Source organism: Cebidichthys violaceus, unplaced genomic scaffold (genome assembly GCF_023349555.1).
Source record: "Cebidichthys violaceus isolate CVI_PGR_0920_01 unplaced genomic scaffold, fCebVio1.0.p SCAF_8, whole genome shotgun sequence".
Taxonomy (NCBI): Eukaryota; Metazoa; Chordata; class Actinopteri; order Perciformes; family Stichaeidae; genus Cebidichthys; species Cebidichthys violaceus.
Window position 1 is genome coordinate 1,205,106 of NW_027176964.1, and position 22,816 is coordinate 1,227,921.

Below are 22,816 nucleotides of genomic sequence, written 5' to 3' on the forward strand. Positions count from 1 at the left end.
GCCATAAAGGACACGTTAACCTCCTCTACTAACTCACTATGAAAGACAACGTACAGAAAGCAAACATCTGTGTCTTTGGTAGTTTGAGTGTTGCCCTTTGCAGTACTGTAAGCCTGGACCTCTCTCTCTCTCCCTCCTTCCCTCTCCTTCCCTCCCTCTCTCTCTCTGTCTGTCTGTCTGTCTGTCTCTCTCGCCCCCTCTGTCCCTGGGGCCCTTCTCCTTTCATCCTCACGCCAAAAGCAATCACCATCTCCCTGGTAACGGCTGGTCATGTGACCTGCACCTGTTCCTCTGGCTGGTCGCCACACGCTGGAGCCATCTGGCCACACACACACACACACACACACACACACACACACACACACACACACACACACACACACACACACACACACACACACACACACACACACACACACACACACACCACTTGGCTGCCTTCTCCCCTCTCTTCCTCCTAGCGTCTTCATGGCCTCACTTCTCTCTTCAATCACTTCATCACCTCCCTAAACTCTCTCTGCTCCGTCCATCTCTTCAGTCCTCTTCCTGCGCTGCTCCGACTCTCCTCTCCTTATGTTTCCCGCTTAGTTGTCCCTAAATGCTTCAACTTGTACCACGATAAACTCCAAACAAGTTTGCAGACTCACGACAAAAACAGTTTTGTAACGCCGCGTCTGTGCAGCGGTAACGCACTATTCTAGTCATTCTGACAGAAGCAGCAGATAAATCAGAACTTTGCTAAGAACATATGAGAGTATGGATGGACAGGGGAGACATTAGGCGTGTCTCAATTCAGCAGCTGCATTCGTAGACCGGTTGCGTCACAGCGGCTGCGACTAGGTCGTTCTATTTTGCATGTTTTCGAAGACTCCTTCAACTGCAGCCGACAAATGCAGCCTACTGGTCCCAGATGGATCCTTCGCGGCCCACCATATCCCAAGATGCATTGCGTGCCGCTGAAGATTTTATTTTAGTCAACATGGCGGCGAGTGAAGCAGCATCATTCACTTTTAAATGCAAGTATTGGGTTTCAACTCACTCGACTGTCACCAATACTAATGTTAAAACAAAATAAGCGATCTTATAACATCCCGTGTGTTAAAATGATCGGTTAAGTTACGCGATGTTAGTAACTGACAAGCTAACTAACGTTACCGGCAGCTCGTCTGTCTGCATCTGACCGTAGTTATCTAGCCTTGTAAAGCACCTTTTAATAACTTCACTTTCAGACCTCAGAGGTTGACTGATATCTTACTGAGATTGTGACTATTTTACAGATGATTTCTTCTTCATATTATGTCCATAAACGGACCAACAGGAGCTCAGGAAGACAGGTTGTGAACCTGAAATATCACTTTAAGTCCGGAAATGTTGAGATTAACTACACGGAGAAACTGAACTAGAGTATTTTGCTAATTCTGTTTTGTGGCGTGAAATAAAACTAACTCTTCAGGAGCTGAGGGGGGAGAGCGATGGACAAACATTCAGCAACCGTAGCTTGGAATTAAGGCCACGTCCACACCACTCCGTTTCTATCTAAAAACACTTATGTCCACACTACGCCGGAGCTTTTGTTTTAAAAGGTATTAGTGTGGCTGTAGCCTCAGACATTAGTCCATTTATAATATCTCCATTTGACCATCTTGTACTTAAGGTTACATTTAAATTAGCTCTCATCCTGTACAAAGCCTTTACTAATGAGACAACCAGTAGAGAGAACACACTTCTGATTTGTTAATGTTGCTGTCACAGAGATGACAGTTTTCATCTTTTAATAAGACGTCCATGTAAATGAATTCTATGTGAATGTGTGTATATTCTGCTGTGTAAAATGTGTCAATCTTCTAGGTTTGCATACTTGTGTGAACATTATTGATAACTGTTTAACTTCAGAATTTTGTCAATGTGATTTGGACAATTTTGGAGAAAATTGTGACTGCAGGAGGAGGGGGGGGGGTAACTTATATAAAAAATATAAAATAAATACATTGTTTTAATTACAAGAACTATAACTGATTGAAAATGAGTTATTTAACATAATAACTGAATTATTAACTGATTATTAATTTAGAAAAACATGAAAAAACTATGAATGAATTATTGAATATAATTAAAAAGATTAAACTAAAACCTTTACAGCAAGTCAGCGCTCAGCTTCAATCACTGACGTTAAAAACCACAAACCAAGCCAGAAATCTAGGTGTAGTTATGGATTCAGACCTCAACCTGAACAGCCATATCAAGACAATCACAAAACCAGCCTGAAGAACATATCAAGGATTAGAGGACTTGTGTCTCAACAGGATTTGTAAAACCTTCTCCATGCATTTATCCTCAGTAGACTGGACTACTGTAACGGTGTGTTCACAGGTCTCTGTAGAAAGTCAACCAGAAAGCTGCAGCTGATTCAGAACGCTGCAGCTCGAGTCCTCACTAAGGCCAAGAAAGTGGATCACATCACTCCAGTTCTGAGGTCTTTGCACTGGCTTCCTGTCCAACTAAGACTTGACTTTAAAATGCTGCTGTTGGTTTATAAAGCACTGAATGCTTTAGGGCTAAAATACATCTCTGATCCGTTGCTACCCTATGAACCATCCCGACCCCTTAGGTGGTCTGGGACCGGTCTACTTTCTGTTCCCAGAGTCAGAACTAAACATGGAGAAGCAGCGTTCAGTTCTTCTGCTCCACACATCTGGAACAAAGTCCCAGAAAGCTGCAGGTCTGCTGAGACCCTCAGCTCCTTTAAATCCAGACTGAAGACTTTTCTGTTTGCTGCTGCCTTTAGTTGAACCAGATTCAAGGATTTTAATCAACTGGTGACACAAACAGGAAGTCCTCTGTAGATCTGACCGTCTCATTTCAGAGACCGTTCGGTCCAGCATTCGCGGTCCTCAAAGGACGCGGCCGACGTGGACCGCGAAGGCCGGGTCCTCTGAAGGATGCAGGGCTGGATTGAGACATATGTGTAGCCAACAGGAAGTTAGCATCACACTGGTTCCCACGTCAAAAAGCCAGTGGGATTTATCCATTTCATTTTGGATTACTGCAGAAACATAAGCTCTGTGGCAAACAAACATTTATGAAACATACACGTTTTGTTCAGCAAGATAATCTTCACAAATGTACACCACTTATATGATTTTTGAAGAAGTTAAAAGATAACTTTAAGCTACAAACCAACTGCACCACATCGAATGAGTGAGAGTAAAAGTGATGGCGTTTTGTTGTCTCGATGTTTTTTGGACTGTACTTTATCTCTTCTCTAGTCTTAGACCACTCAAAGCGCTTTAACACTACATGTCATCATTCACCCATTCATACACTGATGGGCATACAGGAACAGCCTGCGGGTTAAGTGTCTTGCTCAAGGACACATGGACCAGCGGAGCCGGGGATCGAACCACCGATCCTCTAATTGAAGGACGACACTGCTCTACCACTGACTCACGGTCACCCCCTTTCTGAGCAACTGCCTTTTTTAAAGAAATAAAAGCATTTACTGACTTATTTTATGCTGTAAAACTAAATGTTTGAATCTCTTAAGCTAAACCACAGACTCATATTTCAGGAAACTAACAAATAAAGAACATCGACTTCCAGACAAGGGAACCAGAAGTGCAAAAACACTGATTCGTTTCTAGGATTTAGGACTTATTCCTGCAGCAATCTATACTGCAGAGGGGTTAAAGCGGGCTTTTTTATAATCTATTGAAACATCAATTAACATGAATTAAAGTTGACCACGGCCATGGTTGACCGTAACCTTCCTGTTTCGGTTCACTCTCACAGCGTCGTCTTCGGACACACAAGTAGGGCAGAGAACTTTTTTTTGACTCAGTGCGACCAGAAAAAAACCCAACAATGTGCATCACTGCTGCCGTCGGAAAAACAGCACAACGTGACATAGCGGTAGTGGCGGTTGTTTTCCATACGGGTGGCTTGTCAATGGTGCCGTATTTCAATAACACAATTATGAGCCCAACACATAAGGCAGCTGTTTTCAGCTAAAAGGCTCTAAAAGCTGTACACCTATGCCGTCTCTGTGCCCTTTGGTGCTAAGCAGGTAGCGACTACCTGGTGAATATCAGGGTGCCTTTAGCAGAACCGGACATTTCTCCTCAGGAGTTGGCTGAGACCAAATCCAGAGCTGTAAGAGTGTATATTGGACTTAGATCAGGTGGACACAAACGTGACAAAAGAAAGATGATGTAACTCAATGTGTAAAACAATTACTTTTTGCTGAGGTGACGTGTGAATGTGGCGTTCATAACTTGCATCCACTGCCATCAAAAGGTCAAAAGAAATCTGGTTATTGCAAGTTAAGAATAATTTAGGTTCTTATTTGATGACTGGTAACTCAGAATGTCCGACAAAAGAACTGGATCTTCTTTACGTCTCCATATAAGGCTAGTCCTGTCCAGGTGTACTACCCGCCTCCCATTCACTCTGCTGTATACTCGTGGGCTGAGAGCCTGGCACTCACACATGGCGGCCAGCTGTGGTGCACTGTGTGTGTGTGTGTGTGTGTGTGTGTGTGTGTGTGTGTGTGTCAGTTTGTGATGCTCCTTTCAGGGAGAGGGGGTGAGATAAAGGAAAAGACAGGAAGCAGAGTAAGATGTAGGGAGTGAGAGGAGAAGAAGAGGAAGACAAATTAATAAAAAACAAAGGGGGGGAAGGGTGGAGTGTAAGGGACACCTGCTGCCATGATGAGTCACACACTCGCCCCATGGTAACAAAAACCTCCCACACACACACGCGTGTTAAAAGTGCTGGATTTGCACACGTGTCTGCAGACACGCAAGGTGCCTGCATGCATGTCCGACTTGTTTGTGTGTACTGCAAACAAATCAGCCCTGCGCGCGCACGCGCACACACACACACACACACACAGTGAGGGAAGGGTGTGGCAGCTGAGAGCTGGGTTATTTATAGATGTACTTCCTCTGAGAGAGGTAGACAGAGAGGGAGCGAGAGAGCAAAGGAACAGAGGGATGAGAGAGAGAGCAAGGTCAAAGGAGAGGAGTGAGCTGACTGGACTAGTAAAGCACATGACACACACACACACACACACACACACACACACACACACACACACACACACACACACACACACACACACACACACACACACACACAGCTAATAGTGCTGAATGCATCCAAGGTTTTCATTTATCGTCTCTTCATTAACACCCAGTCCTGCACAATCTACTGTAGTTGTTGACTATGAGCATACTTTAACCCTTTGAACGCGTCAAAACGAACACAACCACTCACTTTCTCCTGCTTTCTCTATGCTCAATGCATTTTTGTAGCCAATAATGATATGATTTTGTGTTATTGTGGTGATAAAAATGTAAGTTATGCTTCTGTCAGATTGCTGCTACACCGCCCTGTTAACACAGGTGCATTCTGAAGAGTGAACAGTTTCTCACTGCATGGAAAGCAGTTCTGAAAGGCTAAAAAAAAAAAAATGGATTCAAGCAGGATATTTCGTTAGATAAAAACAAGTTCATTCTGCCTGGTTAATATGACAATGCCACAAACTTGTAAATAAAGGAAGTGAAACCTGAAAGCAGCCTGTGCTCAAATGTTTACCAGCCCAACAGCCTGCTTAGTGGTTGCACTAAACAAGTGAAGGCTTCAGCCTGCTCTGTAGTGTTCACACATAGACGCAAATACACAAAGCAGAAAGACAGCACTCTGCAGCGTGCTATGGGCCACATGAAGACATCTTTGAGCACTGGAGGCTTCTTTCTGCACCCACCAGTGGAAATCACAAATCTCCTAAAAATGCAAAGGAACACACTTATGTGCTGGAGACCTTTGAAGAGGATCCACTTTACACCAAGTTTTATTAAAGTTCATTTTTAAAATGTATTCTAACAAACCTACACCTCCATGTAGACTGTATGACTTTCCTATGGAGGAATGAACCAAGTGAGGATCCTGAACTCCACGAGAGCCACGCTGAACTTCATTAAAAAAAATTATGGAAATTGAATGTGCAAAAGACAACGCGGGGCAGCAAACGCCTCAACCCTGAACCCGTGGCTTAATCCAGAGAGAGCGACAGAAAAGAGGAGTGAAGATGGAGATGTGATGGATGAGGGCGGTGGAGGGGAAAAGATGAAAGGCTCCTCTTCAGCAGGAAGAGGTGGGACTGGAGGAGGGGGGGCGGGGGCACGAGAGAATACAAGAGAAGATAGTTGGGTGATTGCAGCGGTCCACCATTTTAGAGTAGCAGTGAATGGCCGGCAGCCATTATTATGCTAAATTAACCTGGGAGCTCCGGGCCGCCACTCAAGATGGAGGAAAAGCCTGACAACAGATAAGAGCTAGTTTACCAACACACACACACACACACACACACACACACACACACACACACACAGGGCTGAGAATGCACTCGCCCACCCCCACATTTCCTCTGCCCCCCCTCCCCACACCCACACACAGTTGTGCCTGTAGAGTGGTCAGCAGCGTGGCCTTCATTATCATTAGACGCCATTTTCTGCCACAAAGATCACCAGCGACCCCTCCCCCAACGCCTGCCTCCTCTCTGCTTCACACACACACACACACACACACACACACACACACACACACACACACACACACACACACACACCAGCCCCCCCCCCCCCCCCCCAATTCCCCGCCTCCGACTGTTTTTCAGTGGGCGATGCATGCATACACACACACACACACACACACACACCTCCCCCAGCGCTGACCCCTGCCTGCTGCTTTGGCCCTCCCTCTTCCTCGGGATAAAAGGAGGCCGAAAGGAAAGGGAGGAGGGAGGGTAGGGAGACTGAAGGCTGGGACAGTTGGAGGGAGAGAGGGAGAGAGGGAGAGAGCGATGGGGGCTGCCTGACACATTCCTCAGTCCGATCAAGTTTCCACCTCCTCAATGAAACCACATCTGACTCTCTGGTACACAAACCCTCTCCGCCACTCCGCATCGCTCTCTCTCATCTGACGGATTGAGAGGGATGAAGCAAAGAGCGCTCACATCAGGAGATGTGTTATAACAAGTGTTGTCCCAAAAAAAAAAGGGGGAAGTGATAAAGCTGGAGAGGAAGAGTGTAAGAAGGGAATGATAAGAGCAGAGAGCTCTGTGCAAACCAAGCGACCCAAAGCCGATGGACAAACGCTGAGAAGACAAGTTCATCATCTAATCGATATCCTGAGCGGGAAGCTTCTACGGATCACGCTCCTTGTGATGTTACATGCTTTGGTACTGAGAGTAAGCTAAAACTACTACATGGAGCTGGCAATGATGATACTCACTGAGCACCCAATGTGAATTAATCCGCCGCTGAAAATAGTCCCCAACAAACTCACCATTTCCTCCTGTTTGATAAAACTACTACTACGTTTTTAACTAGATGATCTCCACATCAGGTCAACCTACTAGCCTTCTCTTCTTCCACATCTCGTGGCCTTAATCAACACTTTGAGAGCCTGAGTTTAAAGATTTACATCTACAGAAACCAATAGAAGACTGTAGTACAGGACACACAGGAGGAATACAACTAAATAAGACCACCACTTAAAGAAATGGGCTCTTGTTTAATGGCTGTAGAAACTTCAGATGTCTTGTATTGCTACTAGGATACCCAATGGAAAAAGCAGCCAATTCCTTCTGGAAAAAAGCTGCAAATTTCATGTCTGAGTTGATTTATTAAACATAATGACATAATAGAGTCTGTTCTTTCAAATAAACGTGGCACTGCCGGGGTTGACCGACAAAGTGACGAGTGAAGAAGAAGGTGAATAATACTACTTTCCACTCGACCTGCAAAACCGACAGCAGTTCTGACCCTGTTGATCCGCATCTATAGAAGAAAACGTGATTGATCCGCCGATCTGTCAGTCGAGCGGCGCATGCTCCATGCTTCACTAAGCCCTGTGATCTCTCTCACACACACACACACACACACACACACACACACACACACACACACACACACACACACACACACACACACACACACACACTCTCAGGTTGTGACCTCTTCAGTTCCCCCTGGTTGGCCACATGAGTGTGGGTCTAGTGAGTGTGGGTCTAGGTAGACACGCCCACGTTTCATAATGAACCGCATACATTCACACACGTCTCCTCCTCGGCTGCCCGTGTGGGAGGAGCCGCCTCTCAGAGCGCATCTCCCCGTAATGCCTCTGGCTGGGAGCTTTACGGCACCCTTCGCCGGTTCCCCGTGGGGAGGCCCGTGGCTCCCCGCACCAACCGATGATTCTGTCATCACCGTTCAAATCTATACAACCCATGAGTTTGATCACAAGAGCACAGAATGGTATAGAGCTAGCTTCTTGCTGTTGAGGTGCAGCAGATTGATGCATTGAACTTTAAAAAGATATACAGTTCTTTCCAATACATCATGCAGCCCTAGTAAAACCTCTTCTGAACATAGCAACACGGTTGAATTGATAGTGGCTTTATTTCCTCAGTTGTTTTCCATCTGCTGGTATCCACCAGTTACCACCTGGGCTGCTGCCTCTCTATTGAATCACTGCATGTGGAAAACATCACGCTTCTACCGAGTAGTTAACGTTGCATCTTCAGGACCTTACACCCTCTCTGTTGACACCAGCTGATGAAGGTGGACTCCTCTTGCCTGGTCGTTGACACACACACACACACACACACACACACACACACACACACACACACACACACACACACACACACACACACACACACACACACACACACACACACACACACTAATGGAAAGCTGCTCCTACCTGGTTTTCTTGGGGGTCTTGGTCTTGGGCGTGGAGCTCTTGGTTTTCTTCTCCTTGGGCTCTTTGGGCTCTTTGGGGGTCTTGGGTGTTTTGGGCGTCTTCGGGGTCTTGGGCTCCTTGCCCTCCACCTTCTCCTTTGGTTTCTTTTTCCGCTTCTTCTTCTCCTCCACCGGTGGTGAACTTCCCTCTACAGTTCCTGTGCCAGTCACCCGTTCACCCGCATCACTTCCTGTTGCGGGAAATTCAGACTTCACGTCTTCCTCTCCTCCGGCTGCTGCTGCTCCCTCTCTCGCTGCCTTCTTCCCTCCCTCCTCCTCCTCTCCAGCCGCTACCTTTGCTTTCTTCTTCCTTTTCTTTTTTGGCTTGGTCTCCTGGTCGCTGGGCTGCTCTGTGCTGATAGGCTGGCCGGGGGCGCCGGCGCCGACCGTCGGCCTGTCAGGAACCATCATTGAGGCGTTGCCTGACGGGTCGGTAGGGGAATGCTGGGAGGTGGAGAAGAAAGTCAGCTGTTAATTTCAGTTTTTTCAACAACTTTAAACTATGCTTATTAACTTTATATATTGTGATAAATCATTCAAATAAGACACTTAAAGCCATCTCCCCCACAAATAAACAGCAGTGGTCACTTGGCTTTGCATGTACAGACGTGGTCAGTGTCGGCCAAGATGCAAAAAAAGCATGAAAATATGCTAATATTTCTCTAAATCATTAATCACCTGACAGAAAAACTACTCAACTTCCAGCTTCTCAGATGTGACACTTTTTCTGCTTCTTACAGATTTATAAAGTGAATATCTTTGGGTATTTTCTCCATTAAACAATTGATTAATTGACAATGTAGAGAAGTTATTTTACATTTGTTCAAAAAAAAAAAAAAAAAAAAAAAAAAAAAATCATCTATAGGATCAGTTAGTAATTAACCGTGCGGTTATTTCTTATCTAGACACGGTCAGGAACGAGTGCAAAGATGTTCACTTCACTGCCATAGAAAGCCAACAAGTATTGAAATTGGAGAATCTTATTTGAAACATGACTCAATAATGAAGTCTTACTGTTGATTGACTAAGCAATACATGGTTTCAATATGGATCAGTCTGAGAACGTTTGCAACCTTCCGTTCCATCGTTTTGCCGTGCCAGCCTGTCAAAGTCAAGAGGGCTATACTTTCTGCGTGGGCGGGGGTTGAGATTGTCAGTAATGGCCGACTACAGAGCAGAGGGGGTAGACGGGGATCCATCCATCCGTCCGTCCACATGGCTACCACCTCCGCCCTCTCCTCGACTCCCTGTTGCCACAGCGTCCTCCCCCTCCTCCCCCCTCCTCCAGCGGGCTAACCTTAGTAAACAAACCGGCTGACGCCTCGTTTTCCTCCTGCAGACTAAATCCTCTCCCCGTCCTCCCAAGTAGGCTCCCTGTGACAGGCAACTGGTTACCAGCTGTTGGGAGCCTCTCCAGCTGCCTCTCCTCCCTCACCCTCTCTTCCAGCCTTCCCTCCCTCCCTCCCTCGCTTGCTCTCTCCAGCTGCTCAGGGTCCCAGTAGCAGATGGGAAATCAGGCATCATGACACGAATAAATTATCTCCATACTTCAAAAAGGCGCAGCGAGGGAGTGTGTGTGTGTCATACCAGTGTGCCTTTGAGAGTGTGCGCATGTGCGTGTGTAGCTGTGTGTCAAAGAGAGGTGTGTGTGTGTGTGTGTGTGTGTGTGTGTGTGTGTGTGTGTGTGTGTGTGTGTGTGTGTGTGTGTGAGAGAGCATCAGCAAGTTTATAGCGAAATGCCACGGCAGCAGCTCCCCTCTGTGTACAAACACACACACACACACACACACACACCTCGGTTGTGTTCACGTGGAGGAGGAAAGAGTTGGGGTGCCATCACTGAAAGTCCACTTCCATCAGGAGAATGCTAATGTATACACACACACACACACACACACACACACACACACACACACACACACACACACACACACACACACACACACACACACACACACACACATTTCACACCAAACTACTGCAAGGTCACGCGTCACACACACACCTCTGCACACAAACACCTGCTGACACACACGTAAACTGAGACATTTAGACACGCAAATAGAGGGGGGGTGGAAAAGGGAGAGAGAGAGAGAGAGAGAGAGAGAGAGCGAGAGATCTGGGGGGGGAGATGCAGTGCCAAGAGATAAATCTGTCCTCCTGCCAGGCTTCCCAGATAATCAATCACACGAATGACAATGGAGACACACACAGTGTATATACACAAACAATCACACACACACGCGCTGGAGTCCTGCGTCAGGTTTGGTGTTCTGCTGGGTGAATTCAGCTTGATGTGTGCCGAGTTCTGCTGGTTTTAATCCAGTTCGCCACAAGGAATGGAAAAACCACTGCGCTCTACTGAAACACCATTACAATGCACCTTCAACACAGGTTGTAACAATATCACCAATAAAAGACCTCGATGAACGAGTGGCCTCGAGGCCGATATCACAGACTCGGAGACAAACAGGGTTGAGTTTCATCTCTCCTCTCACAGAGGGGGATGTCGGAGGACCTCCTCCGACATCCCCCTCTGTGAGAGGAGGAGGTTGGAGTGGGGAAGGCGGGACAGCTGGAAGTGAAGTGAGATAAAGGGTTAAATCTACCAGGCAGAAACACTTAAGACTCCCAAAGGATGGAGTGAAAGAAAATACGGTCCCCGTCGTTCAGCTTCTTCCCTTATCCAGCTCATCCATCCATCCATCCATCCATCTAATCCATCACCAACATGATCTGATACGGATCAAACTCCATCTCCTACCTCTATATGAAAAAACACTAGGCCTACCACATTAATTACTGTATTGACTTATCGTACGATATGTGGACCTGAGCTGGATCATTCTCTATGTATCTACTTGTCGTAGGGTATATGGACATGAACTCAAATATTTTTGCCGACTTCCATATTGCTTGTTTATTTACAAAATAATTTCACAACCGGCAGGGTTTTCCTGACTTGCACATCACGCAGACATTGCACATTTTGTTTATTGTTTTGGTTGTGTGGTCTTATTATATTTAGCTCTTTGAACTGGTGTACTTGCATTATTATGCTGTTATATTATCATTATATCAGTGGCATAAAATGGTGTTAAAATGACAATATCTCAAAATATCTTTGGGACAATTTGAAATTTCTTATTGTGACAGCACCTTTATTGGCAGCATTGGCTGCCATGATATTTCTGATTTACTTGGTTAAAAAATAGTTAAAATATATATTATTCTCAATCGAGCCAGTTACACTCGTCATGCTGCGAGTGAACGCTTTGTAACGTTAGACGGACTTCCTCCCCTGCATGAAATCATTCCTGCACAGAGATTACATTTTGCTGTTTCACTACTGTTCTTTGTGAGGCTTGGCTGAACATTGGAGCGCCAGCGTTGGTCAGTCATTGGTGGATGGAAGTTGAACTAATGCCACTTTCAAGCAGATTTCTTTACAAATCCCTCTTTTTTTTAATCATTTTGAAAGTGGTCCACACTACATTTTCTGCCAAGGTTCAAAACAGTTGAGCTACACATAAGAGATTGATGCACCTTACTTCCTTGTACCAATCGGTACAAATGGTCACTGTCAATCAAGTTTAACTAGTTTAAATAGTTCTATTAGAACAGATTAGCTAAAGGTGAGAGTTGCCGCAGTTTTACTTAAAACATTAATACAAAATGTTATCGAATACGTAGATTTGAAGGCAAGTTTCCAGGAACTATACATCCAATTCTCCACTTTTATTTAGCTACTGTTCTCTTATCTTAACCATATAGTTATATATAATTATACATGTACCTATGGGACACGTACTTATATAATTAGACGTTTAATCGTAAGTTTTACTTTGCCACTTCAATCAAATAAAGTACAGGAGAAGGTGAACTTGATAGGATACATTTATTTCTTAATTTAAAGTATGTGAACTCTGGCTTGTGCAGATAGCTAATGCACGTTTTATGGCTCACATATCTCTCGTATAAAGAGTTGATGTTTCATCTCTCAATGATGAAACGGCAAAGAATCATTCACAGTAAGCACAAGAGGAAGGAAGCACCTCCTCTCTGCTCAGACACTGCTGCAGCGGCAGCAGCTGCATGTCTCAGCTTTTCAAACATGGTGAGGTGGATTTCCAATAAAAATCACTCAACCACCAAAACCAAGATGAATCAGCTTACAGAGAAGTAGCTTGGCGAGGTGCTCCTACTATCGGCCCCTCAAAGGATGATTGAGTATGTCATCTTTCAGGATAAGAGATGAAGCCACACTGCTCTGCTGTGGCTCTCCGTGGCTGAATTTCACTTAATTTGCCATTAGGTATCGATTGTTCTGACTGGTCTGATGACGTGCCCATCTCAACAGTTCTGTGCGTCTGTCACGATGGACCGAGGTATACCAACAAGTAGCACTCGTACGCCGACTACTAATATGTCCTCAATACTGCACACGACGAACATGAATCTCTGGTGAAACGTATGAAAGAAACCGAGCATTCCGTCAACATTTCCCATTTGTTGGAATCCTCGCACACAACCAGAGTCGACTAAACGCCAGAGGAGCGTTTCCTCGAAGCCGCGACGAGCTGGATGGTATGGCAGCTCGCTGACAGCAACCGAGAGCGGGGGAGGGGCGAGACAGGCATGTTATATGTCAACTAAAGTGCTGCACGCAACACAGTGTGTGTGTGTGTGTGTGTGTGTGTGTGTGTGTGTGTGTGTGTGTGAGAGATGTAGAATAAAGGTCACAGCGCAGCACTCTGCCAGAGCTGTGACCTTGAGCTGCTGACGAAGGCACGCGTGTGCGTGTGTGTGTGTGTAATAACCATGCTTAGTGAACAGATGGAGCTTAGAGTACCAGACATACAGTCATTATGACTGACTGACCAGCTTGGTGTGTGTGTGGCTCTTTCTAACAAGTGCATCATGTGGCACAGAGAGAACTCCCTTCCTGTGCCCCACACACACACACACACACACACACACACACACACACACACACACACACACACACACACACACCAAGGCTATCCTATTTCCCCGGGCACATTTGCCATCCCATTCCAGACCACACCATCCCAAGCCACACTGTCGATGTGTGTGTGTGTGTGTGTGTGTGTGTGTGTGTGTGTGTGTGTGTGTGTGTGTGTGTGTGTGTGTGTGTGTGTGTGTGTGTGTGTGTGTGTGTGTGTGATGACGGGGGCTGCCTGACCTGCAGCTAGAGTCGGGTCGGCACATGCAGCTCGCCCGGGCTCACCAGTCAACCTGGCATCTAGGTCAGGAGTGCTGGATAGATTGAGAGTGACGGCTGAAATGTCAACCACAAAACGCAGCGACGCGCGGCTGGGAGGTGCAGTCGGGTTGGGGGGGGGGGGCACAGGGCCGCTATTGTGTGTGAATGGGTCAGCGGAGAAAGAGGGCTTTGAGCAACAAAACAAGCTAATGGACGCTGGAGGGCACTTGATGCAGGCGGCGACGGTGGCTCGTCACACAAAACACAAACATGGAGGTTGCCATTGAGAACTGCTAACCCCCCCCCCCCCCGTCATCTCCTCTGCTTGAGAAAGATCCTGGAGTCTTTGCTCGTTTTCCCACTTCTTTTCCTCTTAGCATGTTTTCCCCCTCCCCCAATCTCTTAATCACCCACCAGCTTCTTTTTTTTCCTCCTCACTGTCTCCTTCTTTTACAAACAGCCTGTCTCTCCGCACATCCGGCTACACAACATTAACTTAGAGATGACAACCCTGAAATGGGTAAGACAAACAATGAGACAGTGAGACAGACAGAGGAAAGAGAGGAGACGGGGAGGAGGGAGAGACAGGAAGGGAGGTTTCCTCTATAGAGAAGGGGAGACATGGGAGCAAGGGGGAGGAGAGATTATGCTGGTGGCGCCTCTGTGTGTGTGTGTGTGTGTGTGTGTGTGTGTGTGTGTGTGTGTGTGTGTGTGTGTTGCACACATCTCAGGATATGCAGCTCACAGGAAACAAACAGCTGCAAAAATCCATTTCCACACACACACACACGGAAACACAACCACACACTAGGCCCACAGCAGAAAAGGCAAAAAACACACACACACACACACAAACAACTCCACTGAACCAGGGCCCAGTGCACCGCTGTGTTCTCAAATGTCATGTGCACACATTTATGCACACACACACACACACACACACACACACACACACACACACACACACACACACACACACACACACACACACACACACACACACAACACACACTTCCCTTACACTCCAAACACACGTTCCCCCACCCACATGAAAAATAAACACTCACATGAAAACCACCCACACATGAAAACAAATGTACGGTCTTGATCTCTCTCATACACTCACACACTCACTCACTCACAGACACACACAGTGTTGCTACCACATCTAAGTGTTTGATTGACGGGAGACTCACCTGTACGTGAGGCACTTTCTGTGGGGTGTGAGGGGGTGAGGAGAGCGGGTGGGAGGCGGTAGGCGCCCAGGGGTGAGAGGCCTGGTTGGGGGGAGGGGGCGTGCTCTGCAGGTGGTGCGGCTGGGGAGGCATGTGTGCGTGCTGCGTCGGAGCGCTCTGGGCGGGCGGTGCCAAGCACTGGATCGGGGCCGGGATGCCGTGCTGACCGATGGCTGGACCCTGGAAACCCATGGGAGTGGGCTGCCCGCTCCGGGGGGCCTGCAGCGGGGTCTGGAGCAGACGCTGGTCTCCCCCCTGGCTGACCGGAGCTTCAAGAGGCCCTGGGAGTAGAGACGGGGAGAGGAACGCGGCATCAGCACCGACTGTGTGGATGCATGGTCAACAACAATGTGTTTTACCTCCTGTCCGTCAAAGAAGCCAATACTTCCATTTGCTTTGTTGGTGTTTCAATCACCAACACCATCATAAACGTTTGTAGAATATTAAAGTAACACACTAGCTGGCTGCAGTAAATCAGTTTCTGTTAAGAAGTAAAACAAAGTACAAAAGTAGTTTGTACTGATTGAATTCAGAAAAGAAACAAGAATAAAAATAGAAGCTCAATTTAACTTTCACGCAATTGTCAATAAGTAAAGTGGCTCATATTATGTGTAAAATAAAAGGAACATTACAGGTTCACAGGCCAAATCAAGTTTCTGAATTACTTCAACAATTCCCTCGTCTACGTGTAGGATTTACGCGCAGAAGTAACTAAAGGGTGTCACCCTAGTTCTACTATGTATGTATGTATTGTGGAGGGTTGCTAGTACAACATCTACAGTGTGGACCATCTCTGCCCGTGAGGAAGATCCACTACAACAACCCTAGAGAATCTGCATCACCTGACCGTGTGATCTGACCACTGACGTGTCTAGGGAATGTGTGTAATTCATGAGGATACAAGACAGATAAAGCATATTGGTATATCAACTGCTATGAACATGTGGCAGAAACCGTGTGAAGACGAGGTCACTCTAACATCCGTCTTTAGTTGTGTATAGAGGAAGTGAATGGATTGAATGGGTGCCAGTCAAGCACCAAACGTGAGACCAATGACAAAGCAACATGGGACCGCATCAACTGTCCTGTGCTTACCTTGCTGGAGCTGAGGCCTGTTTGGCCCCATTTGTGGACCACGCTGCGGCCCCATGCCAGGATACATCTGCCCTGCACTGGGGGGCATGTTGAGGGGCTGCTGGTGTTGGGGGGCAGACAGAGGGATTTGGGCAGTTCTCTGGGCCATGGCATTGGGTTGAGACTGCAGGGCTGTGTACCCAGCAACCTCTGGGGCTCCGGCTAGCCCTGCACTAGGGGGTCTGCCCTGCTGGGGAGGAGGTGTTGGGGTTCCCAAAACCCGCATTGGGGACATGGATGAGGGGGAGGGGTAATTTCCCTGAGCTGGGGGGGCAAGGTGGGATTGGGGCTGGTTTTGGGCCGGGGGCAGACTCTGGGGGTGTTGGGGGTGCATAGGCTGGCCCTGCTGCATCGGGGCAGAATGGGTCGGATGGGGCTGGGGTTGGTGCGGTGGTCCAGGTGGATATCGCTGCCCCTGTGGCCCAGCTGCTGGGGTTGATCCCTGGTTAAACCTCTGGCCGAGCTGCCCTGGTCCCATGGCCTGGCTTGTGTTAGCATTGACATTAGCATTGGCACCCTGGCCCATCCCAGGTCCCATGGCTCCATACTGGGCTTGATAGCCAGGGTACTGGGCACCCCCAAACCCTCCCATGCCCTGTTGGTGCTGGTGGGGGTGTGGAGGCTGTCGGGAGGGGGAGTGTGGGTATCGGGGTGTGTGGCCCATGTTGGGATATCCCTGGGATTGTGACTGGGGCTGGGGGTGTCTCATCTGAGCCCCACCCATTCCAACGTGCCCCAGGTAGTGAGATGGGTCCTGAGCAGGAGGGGGTACCATGCTCTGCGAAGGGTAGTGTTGGTTCATGCGAGCTGCATTGGGTGTAGGCGGGCCTTGCATCCCACCATAGTTGCCTTGAGACATCTGGTAGGCTCCCATCTGGTTGGGGCCGGCCCCTGGTTGTGTTGGAGGCTGCTGATAAGCTGATCTGGTCTGCTGCTGCTGCGGTGGCTGCTGCCCCCAAACACCACCACCACCACCACCACCACCTCCTCCTCCTCCTCCTCCTCCTCCTCCTCCTCCCCCAGTATCACCCGGGTACACATGGTGGGGATTGCTGGCGTTAGCTGGGTTATTATGGTAGAGGGAAGCCATGCCATTCATGGCCGTGGTCACGTTTGGTGGCCCCTGGCTGGGGCCGTTCTGGGCTATCATTCGTCCTGCGGGGGCACCAGGTTGATCGTAGCCTGTGTAGGGGCCATGGTCGTACATTTGCCCCAATTTAGGCTGACCGGGGCCGGGCCCAGCGCCATGGATCATTCCCTGGTGGTAGCCCCTGTTCCCCTGGTGCTCGTGGTTCAGAGAGGGATTAGTCTGCTGGGTTAAAGGGTTGGACTGGGCAGAGGCAGGCTGCTGAGGAAAGCAGTCCCCTAAACCATCCAATCCATCTGAGAACAGCCCTGCATCGTCCCCGAATAGGCTCAACATCCCTGGGTCCGCCATGGCTGGGTGGTGGGCCCGCAGATGGAGGGAGGTGTGTTGTGCAGTGAGGAGCTAATCAGCTAACTGCTAATTTGAAGCTTGCTACTCCATGGTCCTATTTAAGGTTCCTGGAGAGACGGACAGAGGGAGGGGAGAAAGAATGACAAAAATTGGAATTAGTGCAATAGGACCAAAAGGCTGCTGTACGCTTCGAATGAAGTGCTGTTCTGAAAGCTGGACTGTGATGAATGTAGTTTAAAAACTCCTTGATGACGGTTTGAGCAGACCTGGACATTTGCGGAAAGTTACAGACGCGTTCAAAGGCAGATTTATTACACAACGTTTGCCACCAAATGACTTGAAACCAGCAGTCTTTACTATTAATTTGACAGAAGAATCATTCTTGTGTGAATAAAGGGCTGCAGTATAGTTTGGGTGAGCAGCACAGCATTGCCCATTTAGCAACACGCCAGCTAGCTCTAAGCTAGCAGCTAACAAGGCAATTGTTAAATATCAACCCTGTTTGTTAGACGTGACTAACTGGTAGCTTATCGTTATTGCCATATATGGATAACTATGTAGCCATAGCACACTATGTTTGAGTGTCATGGCTAAAAAGTCATTTCAAGTCTATCGATAATGGAATATCTTATGCTGCATGGTACGGCTCTACACCAAATTTTGGGGGTTTTCCCATTTGTAAAAAACAGTACCTGGTACACTTCTTAGTACCACAAAGTTCCAAGCAAGCTGATCCGATACTAAACGTTGTAGTAACACAGAATCACTAGAGCAACACCATGCACAAACCCACAATTTCCAATGGCGTGGAAAAGCTGCCTTAAATAGCAACCACATTTTATGTTCACCCAACACATTTAAATAGTTGGCAGCCTGCAGACTGCACACTATGACATACAACTGATGTTTGGTTGCAAATTTAAGGATTTCGTTAGTGTGGCATCGAAGAGGATGTCCCGACAGTTAACACAACATCACTATTGCAATCAGCTGAGAATCAAACATACACTGAGAGGGTCCGAGCCGCAGTGTTGACTGAAACAGAAAAAAGGACATGTACCAAAAGTGAGTCGAGTCAAAAAAGTCCTGAGGTGTTGCTTGGTCACCTAATGAACCAATGCTGTAGCTAGTAGTACTAAGTTACTTAAAACTCTTGTAAGATCTTAGCAACAAACAATGCATCATTTTATCCCTAATATTTATTTCAAATAGAGTCCATAGGTTTGTTGTTAGTACACGACTTAACCATGTAGACCCCAATACAGACCTAGATAGGATGTTTTCACAATCTAAACTGCAATATTGGCCAGGGAATCTTAACAATAGTTTGCCCCAAAGCGTCTACATGTTGCATCATACAAACTCATTTGTTTCAACATTTATCAGCAGCCTTGTTACCTGCTGAGCAGAGGTGCAGCGGATTAACTCCCATGTTTAGCAAGGTAATCAGTTTCAGATTAAGAAAAAAGCACCCATTGAAAAACCTCTCTCCTTCCTTCCACACACACACACACACACACACACACACACACACACACACACACACACACACACACACACACACACACACACACACACACACACACACACACACACCCCCCTCCCCCACCTCAATTTTACTACCCAACAAAAGAACTTCTTTCTTTTCAAACACACACTCAGAGTCATTGAGTGAGAGAGAGAGTGTGTGTGTGTGTGTGTGTGTGTGTGTGTGTGTGTGTGTGTGTGTGTGTGTGTGTGTGTGTGTGTGTTAGAACAAAAGGGGCCCAGCAGATGCAACTCTTGTTTGAACAGCAGCAGCTGCCAGCCAGCCAACAGGCCAGGGAGCTTTTTCTGTGCAGCAGTCGGCCAGTAGCTTCTCGGTCGGCAAGTAATTCAGCTGGCTAGCTAAAGAGTCAGCCAGTCCGTCTCAACAGATGTGTGAAGACAAGCCAGTTATCCACATGCTACCTTATTAGCCTCCCTGTGGGTCTGTTGATCTCCCTTGGTAAAAAGGAAAATAAACATGCATACGGCAAACCTACTTTACCATTACTCAACTTGTCACATTTGCATGTAGGATTTTGAAAAACTGATCTAGAGACGTATTCACATAGTCAGCAACTGAAGGACCGGGTGACCGACGCAACACCCAGCCTGCACGAGTGAGAGGGTGGAGGTAGGTGGATGTAAGCATGCATGAATGAGTGTGTGTAGGTAGGACGGAGAGGAGGTGTGCCTGTTGCTTTTATGCACTGGAAAAAAAACAACTGCTAAACCCCCCCCCCCCTTTAACCTCATTTATTTCCTCTTCCACACTGCGCTCCTACCTCCCACTAATTTTCCTCACCCTCTTATCGGTTCATTACATGAAATAGCGCGCAGAAATTGGTAATTTTCCTTTTTTAATAGACATTTTGCTGTGCCCCAGAATCACTTAATAACTTTAAGTTATTGTAGCTCAGTTTTAGACGGGCCCCTACTGCGTTACTTAGGCTGAGTGTACAGCTCAACAGTCCATCACAGAGCCATCGGCACCTCAGTGAGATCAACTGTCCTGTAATCAAACTAGCTGGAAGTCAACATGGTTAGTGCTGGTGTCCTTCACTTAAACCAGTATGGTTAGTGCTGGTGTCCTTCACTTAAACCAGTATGGTTAGTGCTGGTGTCCTTCACTTAAACCAGTATGGTTAGTGCTGGTGTCCTTCACTTAAACCAGTATGGTTAGTGCTGGTGTCCTTCACTTAAACCAGTATGGTTAGTGCTGGTGTCCTTCACTTAAACCAGTATGGTTAGTGCTGGTGTCCTTCACTTAAACCAGTATGGTTAGTGCTGGTGTCCTTCATTTAAACCAGTATGGTTAGTGCTGGTGTCCTTCACTTAAACCAGTATGGTTAGTGCTGGTGTCCTTCACTTAAACCGGTATGGTTAGTGCTGGTGTCCTTCACTTAAACCAGTATGGTTAGTGCTGGTGTCCTTCATTTAAACCAGTATGGTTAGTGCTGGTGTCCTTCATTTAAACCGGTATGGTTAGTGCTGGTGTCCTTCACTTAAACCGGTATGGTTAGTGCTGGTGTCCTTCACTTAAACCGGTATGGTTAGTGCTGGTGTCCTTCATTTAAACCAGTATGGTTAGTGCTGGTGTCCTTCATTTAAACCGGTATGGTTAGTGCTGGTGTCCTTCACTTAAACCGGTATGGTTAGTGCTGGTGTCCTTCATTTAAACCGGTATGGTTAGTGCTGGTGTCCTTCACTTAAACCGGTATGGTTAGTGCTGGTGTCCACATAAATCCAACTGCTTCCTGTCACAGGGCAGATGTTTTCTTTTCAGCTTTACTCAACAGGATAAAAATTTGTCCACCAGCTCGTCCTTCCTCCCCCCTCTGCTACTACCAGACACTTTGAATCTACCCTGCTCTCTGAAGTGATCCAGAAAACAAAAACTTGTGAGTACATAACAGTTTCCAACAATTTGTCTCATTTGTAAATATAACGGTAAAAAGCAAGTTGAACTGATATTCTTAAATCTATTAAGTAGCTACTAAGCAGAGAGCGGACTGTATGTATCTAAGTTTTTTTGACACGTTTCAATATTAAATATTTGAAGAGGTTTCAACACTGTCCTGCGGTATCGATACACGGGTACCAGCTGCAGCTTAGCCCCGCCTCCTCTCAGCGCTCTGGTTGTGACTCATCTCATTCACGCCGGTTTAATGTAATGATTTGCGGGTTTCATTTCCATTCCGCCCTCCGTGAGCATTGGGTGTCACGTTTGTCAGCATAATGCTGAACTAACACCTAACATAGCTAGCATAGCTGCTACAACCATGAGGCAAACTAAAAGCGTTTAGCCCGTTAGCTCGATGCTAACACCTGATGGAAATCAATGCGCTAAGGGAAATTAGCATTGCAACCGATCCATTTTACTTCACAGGAAACTTCCCTGTGGAAATGAACAAATTGCTGCTTCACTTTACATTGCTAGCTTAATATGCTACATCAACACTACGCACTGACCGACTACAGCAACCTCACAGGGTCAAAACTCAAACGCCACATCAGCTCAAGACATGGGAGCATGTTTTTAAGGTTTACTACACTCATTCTGCTGTTCTCTGCTACTAGTCAAGAAAAGTTCTTATGCATTCAATGTTGTGTCAAATTGTCCCTGAGGTATTTTAAATGGTATCAAATAGATATTGTTGGTATTGTATCAAAGACAGAAATTTCAGCATTGTGACAACACTACTTTTTAACCAAATAACAAAGACCAAACTATTTCTCTGTCAAAGTATCACCATCACTGTTCATAGACGACTTCCAGAGCGACTATAAAGACGACCCATTCGGACCGCATTAGCATGACACAGGACTTCAGTGAAACAGACTTCCTACGGCCCTTTGAGCTCTCGGCTGCCTCCACAATGCCTGATGGGAGCATCCACTCTTGTTGTGTGTAAATAGCAATTAACAAACCCTTCCCTCCATCTCTCTGAACCATAAAACAAGCCGCCAACACAAAGACAGCAAGACAGGTGCGGCTCAACTCTTTACTATACGACGGTCAGCAACAATGTGAGCTCATCTTTATGCTTCTTCGTGGTACTGAGGCACAGCGGTCTGTTGAGACCATGTTATGTGCTAGAAATAGGCTTGTCACAATAATTAAGGATCTTTACCCAGAATTCAAAAGTCAGAGAAAATGCATGTGATTGTAAATACACATGTTATCTTATAATGTACCATCACTAAAAGGAGTGCAGATAAAAAGGATACAACCCTGATATACTGCATGTGCAACAATAAATGGAGAACATATTGGCCTAGGCATAGAAATGGACTCCGATACGGTTGGTGTCATCACTTTTGATAAGCGCGGAATTCAGACGCGCTTCTTTTAAACTCTGGATAAGATTTGTGTCCGTCAGATAAGTGTGCATGGGAAGGAGAAAACAAACCTATAGAAGCTCTTTTGTGAAGCTAAGCTACATTTTGA

At 46.7% G+C, this 22,816-nt stretch overlaps 1 protein-coding gene across 1 annotated transcript in view; it reads right to left on the reverse strand.

The window, feature by feature from the left end:
- chd7 (chromodomain helicase DNA binding protein 7) overlaps positions 1-22,816 on the reverse strand; it is a 69,892-nt gene that overhangs the window by 35,128 nt on the left and 11,948 nt on the right. The window contains exons 2-4 of the mRNA XM_068701599.1: positions 16,365-17,948; positions 15,231-15,550; positions 8,770-9,251 (exon numbers count right to left, since the gene is read on the reverse strand). Coding sequence (XP_068557700.1) covers positions 8,770-9,251; positions 15,231-15,550; positions 16,365-17,841 — 2,279 coding nt within the window. The 5' untranslated portion in view covers positions 17,842-17,948. The remainder of the gene's footprint in view (positions 1-8,769; positions 9,252-15,230; positions 15,551-16,364; positions 17,949-22,816) is intronic.